At 51.1% G+C, this 16049-nt stretch overlaps 1 protein-coding gene across 2 annotated transcripts; it reads right to left on the bottom strand.

The window, feature by feature from the left end:
• Positions 1 to 1656: 1656 nt before the first annotated feature.
• Positions 1657 to 15384, bottom strand: NAPSA (napsin A aspartic peptidase). Of its 2 annotated transcripts, XM_084771000.1 has the most exons (10): positions 15145 to 15384; positions 13265 to 13417; positions 6781 to 6913; positions 6576 to 6699; positions 6333 to 6451; positions 5583 to 5782; positions 4195 to 4317; positions 3951 to 4095; positions 3507 to 3605; positions 1657 to 2835 (listed from the first exon to the last, which is right to left on the bottom strand). In XM_084771000.1, exons 2-10 carry the CDS (start codon positions 13333 to 13335, stop codon positions 2614 to 2616), a joined length of 1236 nt encoding a protein of 411 aa, XP_084627126.1. In that variant the 5' UTR covers positions 13336 to 13417; positions 15145 to 15384; the 3' UTR covers positions 1657 to 2613. The 2 variants fall into 2 exon arrangements, with proteins under 2 accessions (XP_084627126.1, XP_084627127.1); XM_084771001.1 differs by lacking the exon at positions 15145 to 15384 and having other exon boundaries at positions 13265 to 13428.
• Positions 15385 to 16049: the final 665 nt, after the last annotated feature.

Genomic DNA, 16049 nt, shown 5'->3' with positions numbered 1-16049 from the left:
CTGGGCGGTCCTAGGCTTTAGGCCGGCAGTGCGCAAGCGCAGCGGTTGCGGCTGGGGGCTGCGGCGGGAGGCGGCGCCTGCGGGAGCGAAGAGGGCGGGTCACGGGCTGCGGCTGCGGCGGTCGCTGGCTCGTAGCCTCCCTCTGCAGGCGCCACGCGGGTTCGTATTCCCATCTCCAGCCCCGTTCCTGCTTATGTGTGTCACCTTTTCTCCGTTGTCTCTCTGAGTGTCTCCCCACCTTGTCCCTACCACTCTATCTGGTCCCTCTTTTCTAAGTCTCTGTTCCTCCATGTCGGTGTCTCCTTTCCCTTTGGGTCTTTGTCCCCTCCACTGTGTCTCAGTCCCTCTCTAGGTCACTTAGCTACCCCTGGGTCTATGGCTCTCTCTCTCTGGGATTGTGCCCATCTCCTTCTCTCTGGGATTCTGCGCCGCCCCCTCCACCCCCACCTCCCCCGCCTCCGACCAGTCTCTGTCTCTCACTTTCTGAGTCTCTATCCTCACTTTTTTCTCTCCATCATCTCCCCGGGCCTCTGTTTCTCTATCTCAGGGTCTCTGTCCCTCTCTTTCCCTGGGTCTTGGATCCTCTCTGCCTCTGGTTCTTAGTCTTGGTGTGTCTTGGGCTTCTCTTTCTCTGGGTCTCTGTCTCCCTCTACTGGTTCTCAATTCCTCTGTTTTCTGGGTTCCCTACCCCAGTCTAACCTCATCCTGGCAGTAGTTGAGGCTGCGTCATTGTAGAGTTGCAGAAGTAGGGCCTGTCCCGCAGACCAAGGAGTGAGTCCTCACCCTCCACAGACCCTGCAGCCCCCTCCTCTGGAGCCTTCAAGACTCTGAATGGCTCCACCAGGGCAGAAGATAGAAAGACGCACTCGCCACCCGCTGTGTACTTCTAATTCTCGCATGCGGTGACTTGCTGTGAAGGGGTGGGGGTGGGGGTGGGGGTGGGCCCCGGGGTCAGTTGGGAATAAGGTTGCAAGCTGGCCTGGGTGTGCATCGGCGGCTGCAAGTGCGCCCTAGCACAAGGACCGCAGTCCCCTTTCACATCGCACCTCCACCCTGACTTTCTGATTTTGACATCAGACAGGCACGGGATCCAGTTACCAAAATAAATCAGTGTTTTGTTTTGTTTTCCCTAAAGGTCAGAAAGTGGGGGGTAAGGTGGAGGCTGGTGAGAGAGGAAACTGAGAGAAGACTGTGGGGTTAGAGGTGGGGGGGTACAGAGTTTGTACAACATGTCGTAAACTCAGAGCCCAGGAAAACTTAATTGTCATCATCACTAGAGAGTCACCTCAGACCAGAGACTGCACAGGGCTTGGGTTCCAGGACATCTGGAGGGGAACAGAGTCAAGGTGGAGTTGAGGGGACGCAGGAAGGATGTCTACCTATTTCTTGAGACTCTTTTCTCAGTCCTGGTCCACTTCATCCATCCGCAGTCTTTCCCAGGACACCCTCTGTCATCCCTGTCATCCCTCTCACTGTCCCCTCCGCTATTCCCAAGGCCATGTCACTAGGGACCAGTCTTCCCTTCCTGGACTCTTAAGACTCTTTTCTGCTCCGACCCCTACACCCATCCCCTCAGTGCAAAATCCAGGAAAGAGTGTTAGTAAAGCAGAGACTGGAGATTCACAGCATAAGACCCCAACACACGCATGCACACACTGTGGTGACGCCCGTCTTTAATCCCAATACTCTGAAGGCAGAGGCAGGAGGATTTCTCTGAATTCAAAGTCAGACTAGTCTACAGATGGGGTGCCAGGACTACACAGAGAAAACTCTGTCTCGAAAAACAAAAAGAGCCCCCCCCCCACACAAGTACCTTTCCTCCTTCAAATCTCAGAATCCAGGGGGAGGGTGTCCTTTAGCTGCAGTCTTTGGTCCCCTGCTCGTCTGAGTCCCTAGTCTCACAAGCTGAACTGTTGACTGTCTTCCCACCTCAAAAACTTGAGCCTCTGCCTCCTCCCCGTACTCACCCCAAGTTTAGGCGAGGAGGGGACTGGAGGGATCTGGTGGTGGTGGGGTAGCCGTTCCTAGGCACCTCTGGGCAGCGAGAGACTTGCGGTTGGGGGCTGTGACAACGGAGGAGGGACAGCCCCTGCTCCCCACAACCCAGGGTCTTGAAGCTCCGCCCTCATGGCAGACTCCAGAGGTCCTGAAATCCCCAGGGAAAGAGGCACACAAGGTCCGCAGGATGGTGATCTATCTCCTTAGAACAAGGGCTAGGAAACCCTTTAGCGTTTTCATTCCCACGGCCACCTGTCGCCTTGCCTCTCACTCTTACGGCTGTGGCCGCCTCCATTGGGACACCGTCAGGCAGAGGACTACAAAATCCGTGATGCTCTGCGGTGTGCTGTCCTTTGACTATAGGCAGTGCGGCTGGAGGCGTCTTTGGGGATTGTTGTTCCAGGACCTCTCGCTGGTGCGCACACTGCAGAATAAGGATGCTTCTCTTCCCTCCCCTCTCTTCCTCAACTCCAGAGGTCAGACATTTATTTTCCCTTCCCAAAAGTTGCCCAAGTGGGTTCCTTCACTGGGAAGTAGGTTTTTTTTCCTTTTTTATTGGAAAGAAGTATAGCCGCTCTGACTGTGTTAAATGTACCCCTCCCAATCAGAGTGTCCTCAGAGGAACTGAGCCTGTGTAGCCCTTCCTGCCCGTTGGGTGGCACGAGACTGAGCACGCGCGAGACCCACGCGCGGGCCTCTGCTTTGGTCCCCTCGGTCAAAGACGGCCACGTATGTCCCCAAAAAGACGTCCCCGAGGATCCAGAAGGGTCCTTCTGGCTTCGGGATGTCCAAGGCCTGGAAACCCAACAGGCAGAGGCCAACATCGCTCCTTAGAATCTGCAAGGTGACAACACAGGGGACACTGACTGTCACGGGGCTCTGGGTTTGATTGTCCCCTCTGCACCCAGAAGAGGACAAAGAATGTTTCAGGCTGGGCATGGTGCCACCAGCAAGTGATCCCAGCGCTTCAGAGAGTCAGGCAGGGGAATGGGGGTGAGAGTTCAAGTTCCCCACTTAAAAAGAAAGAAAAGAAAAGGGAGCTGTGACTGGCTCAGCTGGTAAAGGTGCTCCCTGCTAAGTCTGTCGACCTGAGTTCAATCCTCGGACTCCCTTACAGAAGAAAAAAAAAATTGATGCCTTTGAATTGTCTTCTGACATCTATATGAGTATGTGCACACAATAAATAAAAATTTTTAAAAGAGAGAAAAGGAAAGGAAAGGTAAAGTTCTGGCTGGGTATACTGGCACATGCCTTTAGTCCCAGCACTGGAGAAACAGAGGCAGGAGGATCTCAGAGTTTGAGGTCAGCCTGGTCTGTGTCAACAGTTCTGGGCCTGCTAAAGCTACACAGTGAGACACCCCCCCCACCCCCCACCTCCCACCCCCCACCCCCCCACCCCCGTCTAAAGGCAAAGTGTCTGTGTTGGACACCCAGCCTGATGACGTCAAACCCCCCGCCCCGTTGAGCTCAGTTTTGTTACTCTGATGTCATTATGCCAACTGCCTTACGTTGATGACGTAGTCCTGGCCTGTGAGGTTAAACCAGACTCCGCCAAGGCGGAAGGAGACAGGCGGAAGCTCTGGGATCTTGGAACACTGAATGAGGTACTGCACGGAAGAAGAGGAACAGTGAGGGTCGGCAGGTGCCACTCGCTCTGCTCGAGTCTTGGGTGGCTCCCCAGTGCCCTAGAGTACAGCTCATATTAGACAGTCGGGTATCCTGGGCCTCCTGTACAAAAGCCTTGTTATATAGGCTTCTGTTACGTCTACATATCTCTACCGGATCCACCAGGAAAGCGTGGCCCCTGCTGCCTTCTACCCCATCACTCAGAGACTCCCAGTCCCCTGGTACCTGCTTTTGTCCTTAAGGCAGCAGCTTCCTGCCCAAAGTCTACCACCAAACCTCCAAGATCCTCCTTCCTCACACCCCTCAGAACCAGGAGTGGTCCTCACCTGCCCAGTCAGGAGGGGAAATCCCCCAATGGCTTTGTTCAAGGCCCGGATCTCCTCACTAGGTCCCGTGATGAGAGATGTGCCTGTGTCTAGGATGGCACCACAGCCCTGGGCACAGAGAGTCAACTCTGTGCCAACCTTCACACTGTGAGGGAAGGATGGGGGCGGGGCGGGAGCTGTCGTCAGAGGCAGGGCCAGGATGCCCACAGCCCCAGCTCAAGCCCCACGAGGCCAGGCTCCTCACCTCTCCATGTGGACCTGCCAGTAGGCAGGAATGGTGACTGGTAGGAAGGTGAGAGGGGGTACGTAGTGAGCCGGGTCTGAGCCCCCCAGGACCAGCTCTCCTCCATCAGACCCTTCGGGATCCCTGCAGAGGCAAAGCGCAGTAAGAGGCTGATGTTTCATCTGTTGGTCCCAGAGGTGACCAGGGACAGGACTTCCTCTTAGTTAATTTCTAGGTGGGTCTGCTGGCTAGTTTTATTTTGTGGATTTTTTGTTTTGTTTTGTTTTGTTTTTTTTGAGACAGGGTTTCTCTGTGTTGTCTTGACTGTCCTGGATTCACTCTGTAGACCAGGCTGGCCTGGAACTCACAGAGATCCACCTGCCTCTGCCTTCCCAAGTGCTGGGATTAAAGGTGTGCATCACCTTGGCCTGGCAGTCGTCGTGTTTTATCATAGCAACAGTAGCCAAGGGTGGAGGAGTATGGGCAGGTCCTAGGTGTGGAGCCTGGAAGCAAATCAAGGTTGACCTTGAACTCTTAACTCCTCCGACTTCCACATCCCAGTCAGCTGGGGTGGCAGCCATGCACCGCCGTGCTTGGTACCGGGAGTGCTTTTCCAGTATAACGTTTGCGCCTCCTAAAAGCTGGTGAGTAAGGGTGGCCCTAGCTCTAGGCAGGCCTCTCCAGTGGAGTGAGAGCTCTTTGGGGTGAGGCAAGGGTCCTTATGTGGAGTACTTGTTGAGTGAGCATGGAATTTCCTGTTTGATTTTAAAATCCGGGGCTTTGTGAGCCCAGGGTGACTTTGGAATGTCCCGAATTGCCACTTAGGTTGTGGGGTTTCTTGTCATGTTGGGTTAGCACTTCCCTGAATGCAGGTAGAAGCTCTTGGGTTGGGAGGCAGACTTCCTTCAAGGACCACCGGACTTCCTGTGTTGGCAATGGGACTTCCCGAAGGAGATTTCTCGGGGCTGGTATTATGACTGGGTGCCAAGTCAAACAGCGGGCAGCTATGGCCTGTGGCAGACGACCATCCCCGCTGGGCTTGCTGAGTGTTTACACACGCTTGTGGAGGGGTGAGGAAGGGCATGAGACCTGAGCACCCAGCTGCTCCTGCCTGGGAGAGGTGCTAGAGTACCCAGGCCAGGGAAGACTAGTGGTGCGGGGGAGGGGGCCACATCTATGGAGTGACAGGGACCCCTCATCCCTGCTGGGTACAGGCTTTTCAGGGACAGCCTTTTAGGAGGAGCTCCCACACCACTGTGAGTAACCCCTCACCTTTGCTCTGTCTGTAAGGAAGCTGAATAAACTCGTTGGTTCCCCAGAGTGAACTGCTTTGGAAGGATGCCTTAGGAGGAGGGGAGCTACCCCCACCCCCAGGAAGGGATTTTAGCAATTGCTCCCCCTCTCAGTACCTGTTGAGGTAAAAGGAGAAGACGGGCTTCTCCAGCAGCCCCTGCGCCACCAGTGTGTCCAGTGGAGGCTGAACTCCTCCCACAGCCAGAGTCGGGAAACCGAGCCCCAGGATCCCGTCAAAGCGCGCGAAAGCAAAGACCAGGCTGGGCTCCCACAGAGCCTCTCCAAATGTCACAGAGGCACCGTGGATCCCCCCGATCTAGAGGTAAAGTGAAGTTACTTCTAGAAAAGACGTTACCCCCCTGTAGCTGAGATCCTGCTAGGAGCCACTGGGAAAGGAATTTACATGGTCTCCACCCCCACCTCCTCCCAAGAAGCCGTGTGCACCTTTGCTTCTCCAGGTTCCAACCCCCCAACACACCCAGGAAGCTCTACTTCTTCTGGGGGGCGGGACATGCTTATTTGCAAAGGCAGCCTCTTGTAAGAAGTCCCACCCCCTTTCTCAAGAGGCCCCGCCCCTTCACAAGAAACCCCTTCCTCTTGCTAAGGAGACCCCCATCTCTTCTCTAGTAGCCCTACCTCCTTTCCCCGGGGACCCTGCCTCTTTCTAAGAAGCTTCAACCCCTTGTTCAGGAGACTTCCACCGTCATGCCCCACCCACCCACCCGCCATCCCCATCCCTAGGAGACCCCACCTTTTCTCAAGAATCCCCTCCTATCAGGGCCTGTCCCCTCAAACTCTCCCCAGAGCAAGGTGGGGGGTTGGTCCTAGATTCTAAACTGAAGTCCTGTGTGGCTGAAGTCACCCACGGTCAGATTGTCCCGGCTCAGGATTCCGTTCAGCCGCCCGGTCCCGTACTGAATGGCAAACTTGGTCCCATTGGGCCGAAAGGAGCTGGAAGCATTGGGGTTGAAACGATGGTGGAGCCCTGATTCAGGAGATAAGAAAGGTGTCACTCAGGAGATGGGACACTCAGCGCCTGTGAGAACAGCCTGGGGGGCCTCCTCTCCCATCACCCCCTTTTAGCCTTCTTCCTCCTCAGGGGAGCTCACAGCAGGCCAAACTGAAGAAATGGCATCTCGTGGACGGGACCCAGAAGTTGGAAGAACCCGTGTCGAAGACCACTGTGAAGTTCTGAGGGGGCGTTCCCAAGCCAATGTCGCCAAAATACTGGACCTGTGGCACAAGAGAACAAGGGATGAACGAAGAGCTGACTAACCTGCTGCAAGGGCGGGGGGCATGGGGGCCGGGACTCACGTTCATGAACTTGGAGAGGGACACCAAGGAGGTGTGGCCAGGGGTGGGGGTCCCACGAGGCTCTGCTGGCTGTCCCCATCCAATCGTTGAGCTTAACATCCTGTATCCAGGGTGGACTCGGCGAAGAGGGACTCTAGAGAGATGGGGGGCAGAGGGAAATTGGACAGTGAAAAAGCCACGGCTCCAGGAGACCCTCGGGTGATAGATGCCCTCTGTAGCACGCAGGGCCTGAAGGTAACTGTCCGCCTAGGTCCTGCAGTGTCAGCTAGTGGTTACAGCTTCACAAGGATCCGAAAGTGCTGCCAAGGGCAGCGATCCCGGGAGTATAGACTCAGAGACCGGCCAGTATCCACAGGCCTTAAGGCAAGCTGTTCCTCAGGAACTGGCATTCCCAGTGGGTTTCAAAGATTGAAAAAAAAAAAAAAAAAAGATTGGGAAGGGATGCTAGGGAGATGGCTCAGTGGTTAGGAACGCTTGGGGATCTAGCAGAAAACCTGAGCTCTGATCCCCACCAGCTGTAACTCCAGCTTCAAGAGATCCAGCGCCCACTTCTGAACTCACCTGCATATAAGCACCACACAAGCGTATAAGTAAATTGATGATTAAAAGTATATATAAAATATTATAGGCCAGGTGGTGGTACCACATGCCTTTAATCCCAGTACTCAGGAGACAGAGGCCCGATTGGTCTACAGAGCAAGTTCCAGAACTGCCAGGGTTACACAGAGAAACCCTGTCCCAAAAAAACAAAAAACAAACAAAAAAACACCAAACCAACCAAAAACCCAACAACAACAACAACAAAAGTATATATAAAATATCAAAAATAAATATATAAAATACTTAAATTATATAAAGCTTAACATGTATATATATATACATGATGGTGGGACTCTGTTCCCTGTGCTTGTGGGAGGGGGCTATAAACGCCTCACCTTTTGTAGTAAAATAAATCACATATGTGTGAAGGGCTTGGTGTGTAAAGTATAAGAACAACAAAATTATAAGTAAATATAAGACCTAATTGAGGGGGACTGGAGAGATGGCTCAGAGGTTAAGAGCGCTGGCTGCTCTTCCAAAGGTCCTGAGTTCGAGTTCCAGCAACCACATGGTAGCTCACAACCATCTATACTGAGATCTGATGCCCTCTTCTGGCCTGCAGGTGTATGTGCAGGCAGAACACTATATATAATAAATAAATCTTTAAAAAAAAAGACATAATTGAGGAGAGGGAGGCTTCCCTAAGCATGACAGCAAGGGGGCATACTGATGAGGGAGACTATAAAATTACACTTCCAGCAGGAAAATGGCTCAGTAGGTAAAGGTGCTTGCTACCAAGCCTGCCGACCTGACTGTAATTCCCAGACGTACATCATGGAAAGAGAGAACTGATCTCTGCAAGTTGTCCTCAGACCTCCACATGCACAGCACATAGAAAAATGTAATAAAAAATAAAATTATAAATGTCTCTGCAACATATTCACATACAAAAGAGGTAAATAAAGTTGGTTTGGGGTTGGTCTCATCTGTTTGTTTATTTTGAGGCTAGGTCTCACCATGGCTGGCCTTAAATTCACAGAGATCTGCCTGACTCTGGCTCCAGAGTGCTGGGATTAAAGGAGTGTACCACCACCCGTGGCTAAATTTATATTAAACAAAAACCCTCTATATATACTTTTTAAAAAGTACACACATACACACACACACACACACACACACACACACACACATATATATATTTTTTTTAAGTAAGAAGAGATCTTAAGAACTGGCTTGGAGGTAGAGCACATGCTTAAAATCCCTCAGTGTGGCTCTGGGAGCATAACTTAGTGGTAGAGTATTTGCCTAACAAATACGTAGGGTTCAGTCTTCAGTACCCCACAGGGAGAAAAAAAGGAGATAATAAGGAAACTCGCATGCTGGAGAGATGGCTCAGAGGTTAAGAGCACTGGCTGTCCTTCCAAAGGTCCCAAGTTCAATTCCCAGCAACCACATGGTGGCTCACAACCATCTATAATGAGATCTAATGCCCTTTTCTGACCTGCAGTTGTTACATGCAGGAGAATATTGTATACATAATAAATAAATCTTTTAAAAAAGAAAAGAAAAAAGAAACTCGTAGGAACTAAAGGAGGCAAAAACAAAAAACAAAAAAGAAAGCAGAATTATTTCTCCTTCAGCAGCAGTTCACAGGAAGATCTGCTTAGTAAGGATGGGTCTGATTGGAGAAGTGGTGGGTTAAGTGGTCAGCGAGCTGTCCTGTGAAGCACACACAGGCCAGACCCAGCTCCACCGCACCGAAGGGGAAGTAGCTCCCACCGCCACAGGAGCGTCTCAGAACTTCAGCACGAAGCCTGATCCCATCCATTAGCTCAGTGGTGCTGGGCAGAATTTTCTTCCTCTGTGGGGGTCACATGGGGAGGGAGAGCAGGTCTTGCTCTATAGTCTTGGCTGGCTTCCAACTTGTAGCAATCCTCCTGCCTCTGCCTCAGTAGTGTCTGATGACTGGTGGCCAAGTGTCCTGTAAAGGCTTTGCCTGTTCTCAGTCACCCATAACTATGGTGTTGCAAGCCTCTAATGCACAAACCATCCCTGGTAGAAGAGGATTTCCAGAAATTCCAAACCAGCCTGGGAGAGGGTTCAGCTAGTTAGAGCATTACTGCTCTCCCAGAAGACTCAGGTTTGATTCCCCAGAACCCACATGGTAACTCACAACCATCTAAAATTACAGTTTCAGAGCATCCAGTGTCCTCTTCTAGAGTCTTTGGGGACCAGGCATCTTCACAGTGCACATACTGCAGGCATGTTCTGGCTAGTTTTCATGTCAACCTGACATAGCTAAGGTCATTTTGAAAGAGGGAAGCTCAATTGGGAAATTGCCCTGACCAGATTGTCCTGTGGGCAAGCCTGTGGCGCTTTTTTTGGGGTTTTCGAGACAGGGTTTCTCTGTGTAACAGTCCTGGCTGTCCTAGAACTCACTCTGTAGACCAGGCTAGCCTCGAACTCACAGAGATCTGCCTGCCTCTGCCTCTGCCTCCCAAATGCTGGGATTAAAAGTGTGCACCACCATGCCCAGCCCATGGTGCATTTTTTTTAAATGTGGGAGGTCCCATCTTACTGTGGGCAATGCCATCCCTGGGCAGGGTGGTCAGGGTTGTACAAAAAAACAACTTGAGGCCAGGTGTGGTGGCGCACGCCTTTAATCCCAGCACTCGGGAGGCAGAGGCAGGCGGATCGCTGTGAGTTCGAGGCCAGCCTGGTCTACAAAGCGAGTCCAGGACAGTCAAGGCTAATGCAGAGAAACCCTGTTTCAAAAGACCAGAAAAGAAAAAAGAAAACAACTTGAGCAAACCTAGAGGAGCCAGCAGTGCTCGTCCGTGGCCTCTGCTCCTGTTGAATGGCAGACATTGTCAAGAGAACAAGCACAAACTACACACTGGGGGAAAACAGTCACAAGACACACGTTTGATTGAGAACATTTTAGACACTGATTACTTTAGAGAGGCTTGAACTTTGTTTTGTTTTGTTTTGTTTTGGTGCGTGTGGGGCTTGAACTTTGAAAGAGACTTTGGGTAGTTTTAAAGACTGTGGGACTTTTACAAGTTGGAATGTTTTATTTTGTGATATTAGTGTTAACGTGGGATGTTGGGGAAATGAACAAAAAAAAAAAAAGAAAAAGTTATCTTTTATCACTGATGTGTTTTTGCCACCAAATTGACAAGGAGTCAGTTGTGCTGGCTAGTTGTACGTCTAGCTTACAGTTACATAAGCTGGAATTATTTTGGAAGAAGGACCCTCCATTGAGAAAGTGACCCCACTAGACTGACCTGTGTACAAGCCTATGGTGCATTTTCGTGACTGACGGGAGAGCCCAGGCCCTGCGGGAAGTGCCTGGTCATGCTGTTGGTGGCACGTAATCCCAGCACTCGGGAGGCAGAGGCAGGTGGATCTCTGTGAGTTCGAGGCCAGCCTGGTCTACAGAGTGAGTCGAGGACAGCCAAGGCTACACAGAGAAACCCTGATGAAGTGGCTCAAAGGGTAAAGGGTCTTGTTGCCAAGTCTGATGGTCTGAGCTCAGTCCTAGGATACATAGGGTAGATAGAAGTAGAGAATCTATTCCTGAGAGGTGTCCCCTGACTTTCACATGTGCTGTGAACACACTTGTGCCCCACAACACAATATATAGGTTAAAAAAAAAAAAGGTTGATAGAGCTGAGCATAGTAATCCTCTGGCTGTTGCGCAACCCTCACAGCCTACCCTAGCCCCGTGACTCAGCCTGAAGAGGCCCTAAAGTGGCTAGAATGTGCAGAAAGGAAGTTCTTTCTGGAAGGGCGCTCCCATCAAGACTTGGGGCATGGTAAAGGAAAAGAAGGGGGAAACCGGTAGAAATATCAGAGACAAGGTGTTGGGGTAACTCCTAGGGAGGCCTCCCCTGAAACAGGCACTGAGAATCCAGGGATATCGAAGTTTCTAGACCTTGGATATGGGTCTCCAAAAAAGGCTCAGATCACTTAAAGCCAGATCACTAGGACTCAGGTCCGAGGAACCTTCTCACAAAATACGTGCTGATGTTTTCCCTTGTGCTGGGGAATTGAAAGATGTATTTATTTTATATATGAGAGCTCTATCTGCATGTACACCTACAGGCCAGAAGAGGGCACCAGACCACATTAGAGATGGTGTGAGCCACCACGTGGTGGCTGGGAATTGAATTTAGGACCTCTGGCAAAGCAGACAGCGCTCTTAGCCACTGAGCCATCTCTCCAGCCCTAGTAGTGGGGACTGAATGGAGGCCCTGGTCCCTCCTAGACACTCAGTGGTGCACTACTGAGCCCCAATCCCAGCTCTTGGTTTCTGGAGACAGTGTCTCTGTATCTTTGAACTCAACCTTTCAGCTTCAGCCTTCTGAATGCTGGAACCGCCACTCACTGCCACCTAGGCAAAGGAACATCTTGAACTTAACTAGGGACACATGCCTTTAATCTCAGCACTTGAGAACAGAGGCAGGAGGATCTCTATGAGTTCAAGGCCACCTTGATTTACACAGTGAGTTCCAGTATAGCCAGGCCTATGTAGTGAGACCCTGTTTAAAAAAAAAAAAATGTATATTTGTGGCTGTGGCTCAGTGGGTAGTGTGCACAGCACAAGGGCCAGGTTGCCTTCCCGGAAGCAATAGAACCTGCAGTTCAAGGTCATCCTTGGCTACAAAAGGAGTTTGAGGCCAGCCTGGGCTACATGAGACCAAGTCTGGACAAAACCAAACCAAAGCAAAACCAAAAATCAAACAACCAAGAAGTGTGGGGCCCTAGGAGGTGAAGGGACTCGGGCCAGCTTGAGCATGGCTCTGGCAGGCTTTGCCCTTGCCTAGGTAAAAACCATTGGGTTACATTTCTGAAGCCACAAAGGCCTAGTCCTGTATTTGGCCACTTTCTCTACCTGAGGCTGACTACGAGGGTTCTGCTATCAAAGCATTGAAGCCCACCAATCAAAGGTCCTCTTTGGCTCACCTAATTAACATGCCCAATTAAAATGAAACGCCTCTTACAGAGTGAGTCCAGGACAGCCAAGACTACACAGAGAAACCCTGTCTCGAAAAACCAAAAATTAATTAATTAATTAATTAATTAATTAATGTAATTAAACACCTCATTTTAACACAGGGTTTCCCCTTGTATCTTTATAAGCCGCCGTTTTCCTGTGTATGCTCGCTATTTTGTTCCTTCCTCTCCCCTGATCCTTTCCCCTTCTTCCTCCTCTATCTCCTTTGTCTCTTAAGTCCCTGTCCTCTGTCCCTGGGGTGCAAATATATCTCCTTTGTGCCTAGAACTTGGTCTTGGGGACTCCTGAGCTGATACTTTTCCTAACAGGAGGTATTATGTTACATATATCAGGGTGGAGACCCCGACTTGAGAGTTGGGGACCCAGGCCTTTAAGGTGGCTCAGAGGGTAAGGAAGCTGGCTGCCAAACCTTACAGCACGAGCCTGAGCCAGTTTCACCTTCGCCGAACCTAGTTGATGTCCTCGCATCTCCCTGCACAGGCTCAGTCTCTCTCTCTCTCTCAGTCTCTCTCTCTCTCTCTCTCTCTCTCTCTCTCTCTCTCTCTCTCTCTCAGTCTCTCTCTCTCTCTCTCTCTCTCTCTCTCTCTCTCTCTCTCTCTCTCCCACACACACATATACACGTTTTAAAAAATAAAAGTAAAATCTGGGTCTGAGGACCCTGAAAAAAATTGGATTCCTGGGGCACCAAGGCCAGTCTCAGTATCCAACCCTCACCTCCAGAGAAAGGGCTTCTCTGTGCAACCCTGGCTGTCCTGGACTCACTTTGTAGACCAGGCTGGCCTCGAACTCTCACAGAGACCCACCTGCCTCTGCCTCCTGAATGCTGGGATTAAAGGCGTGTGCCACCACGCCTGGCCCTCCAGCCCCAGCTTTAAAAGGACAGGTGGTAGGAATCTGTCAGGAGTGAGGGCGGGGTCCCCTTACCGGATCAGTGTGGCCCCTGCAGGCTCCAAAGTCCCCAGCAGCAGCAGGCAAAGCACCAGTGGTGGTGACATCTCTGGGGACTAAGACTGGACCAAGATGTCTTGTGCTCCCTTTCTTCCCCCTTGAGACTCCACCCTGGTCACGCCCCACCACCTACGGAAACACAGAAGTGGTGTGTGTCTGTGTGTGTGTGTCTGTGTGTGTGTGTCTGTGTGTGTGTGTGTCTGTGTGTGTGTGTCTGTGTGTGTGTGTCTGTGTGTGAAGTCCTCCAGTAGCAGGTGGCACAGGGGTCAAAACCAGGCTATGTAAACTATGTAAGATGTGTGCTGAGGCTCCCTGGCGTCTGTCTTGCATTTTTGGAAGAGAGCTGAGGGCAGAATCAACACCCACCCCTTTCCTACCACCTCTGTGGCTTTTACTTTTGACTTTCAGTTCCCTTTTTTTGAGACTCATTAACTACATTTTTTTTCCCCCTTGAGCAAGAGGGAGGGACAGAAAATGTTTGTGAGGGGTCTGGGAAGGGACACTCAGTTTGTGGGTGGCTCTGCCAGCTTCTCGGGGTGCTCATTCTTTCTGTGCTTGCTCTGTTGGGGAGGAGGTGCTTCCCTCTCTTTATACATATTAATTAATTGATTAACTAACTAACTTGTGTGTGTGTCCGCATACCACAGCATGAGTCCAAAGGTCAAAGGACAACTTATGGGGTCAGTTCTCTCCTTCCACCAGCTGGGTCTCAGGAATCAAACGCAGGTCAACAGGCTTGGTGGCAAATGCCTTTATCTGCTGAGCCATCTCCCCAGCCTTCTTTTTCTTTTGAGACAAGTTCTCATGATGTCACTGAGCTCCAAGTGATCCTCTTGCCTTAAGCTCTAGAGCAACGGTTCTCAGCCTGTGGGTCCCAACCCCTTTGGTGGTCGCATATTTGCGTTACTACTCATAAAAATAGCAAAATCATAGTTATGAAGCATCAGTGAGGGTCACCACAACATGAGGAGCTGTATTAAAGGGTCCCAGTGCTGGTCTGGAGTATCTGGACTGAAAAGGCATCCAGCAGGGCTGGGAAGATGGCTTAGTGGGGAAAGCACTTGCAATCCCCAAGTGTGAGGACTTGAGTTCCATTTCCCACACTCACGTAAGAAGCTGTCCTGGACTGCAGCCTGTATATAACAATTCTGGCACTGGGGAATACCAGTTAGATCTATCCCAGGGGACTTGTTGGTCAGCTAATGTAACCAATCAATGAGCTCTAGGTTGAGAGAGGGGCCCTGACTCAAAAGACAAGGTGACGGGTGATAGAGGGAGACACCTGACACAGACGCCTGGCCTCCATTCGCATACCCACAGGAGAGCTGCCTCACAGAGCGATACACGTCCATAATCCCAACAACTGGGAGGCAAAGGCAAGAGGATCAGGACATCCAGGTCATCTTTGGCTGCAGTCTGTGTTGGCTACATGAGGACACCCCACCCAGCCCCTCAACACCTGTGGCAGGTGGGAGAGCTGGCCCTGCCCCTCACTGGCTGCAGCACTCCAGAGAGCAGGCCCTGTGCCTCAACTGAGCAGCACAGGGGAGCTGTGCCCTGCAGGCATGGATATAGGTGAGCAAACCCTGAGGGCACGAAGGCTGGAGAGCTGGCTCTGCCCTTGCAGGATGAAGCATTGGGAGAGCTCGCCCTGGTGGTGTGGAAGTAAGAGAGCTGGTGGGATGACACAGGCCCAGATCCAGGACTTGGAGTTGGCCCACTCCAATATCTAACCTGTAGGCTTCACCTTTTCCAAACCTACTTCATTTGGGGTTCTTTAATGCTTACACCTCCCTTCCAACCCACCTACCCCAGATAGGAGAGAAAAGAGGTTAACGGAAACAGGAGAGGTAGACCTTGTTGAATTCAGTTCCTGGGAGCGATTCCTCTGGCGTAGTCGGCAGGATTTCAGCAGACCAGCAATTGTACCAGAGTTGCTGCTGAGACCTGCAACAGCAGCCAGAGCCTGGAGCCACAGAGCCTTCGCTGGAGCGGTCCTCTCTAGGAGCCTCTCGAAGTGGAGCGATGAACAGCGAAACAATACCAAGACCCAAAAAGCCCCAGCCTCTTGTCTTGGGCTAGTACTAGAATCTGCACTAGAACGCGTTTCAGCTGGCAAAAACTAAGCTGTGCACAAGGTGGTTTGACTTCTAAGTGGAAAAACATCACCTGATCTCTGGCAAGACTGTTCCCCATCCAGTACTTGGGACCAAAACAAAAACATGCTTACACCCACTACACTACCCCATGATGAACTGCTAGAGCAAGGGAAGGGGTCTGTTCCACAGATCTAAAGCTGCAGAGTCTCCGTGACACAGGGCCCCAGCAGGAGTCCTGGTGAGGATCCAGTATTGACAGTGTAGCCAAGCCTGAGGCCTCGATCCAGACCAGTGACTCATTGAAATGAACATTTGCAAGTAAATTTGAAAGTGTGGACACTTGAGTATACTAAGGGACACACTGTGACACAATACAGCTTTCACAATGAGTTTTTTTGGGGGGGGGTAGGGGAGGTTGCAGTGGTGGAGGGCAGGTATGAAGATATTGTGAAGATTAGTGGGATTGGAGTGTAAGATGCAAAATTCACAAAGAATCAACAAAAAGTAAAATATTTTTTATTTATTTCATGTACATGAGTGCTCTATCTGCCTGTACACTTGCAGGCCAGAAGAGAGCATTAGAGGGCATGGATGGTTGTGAGCCACCATGTGGTTGCTGGGAATTGAACCCATGACCTCTAGAAGAGCAGCCAGTGCTCTTA

This window comes from Acomys minous, assembly GCF_964271855.1.
Source record: "Acomys minous genome assembly, chromosome: 2".
Taxonomy (NCBI): Eukaryota; Metazoa; Chordata; class Mammalia; order Rodentia; family Muridae; genus Acomys; species Acomys minous.
This window is presented reverse-complemented; position numbering and strand designations above follow the sequence as displayed.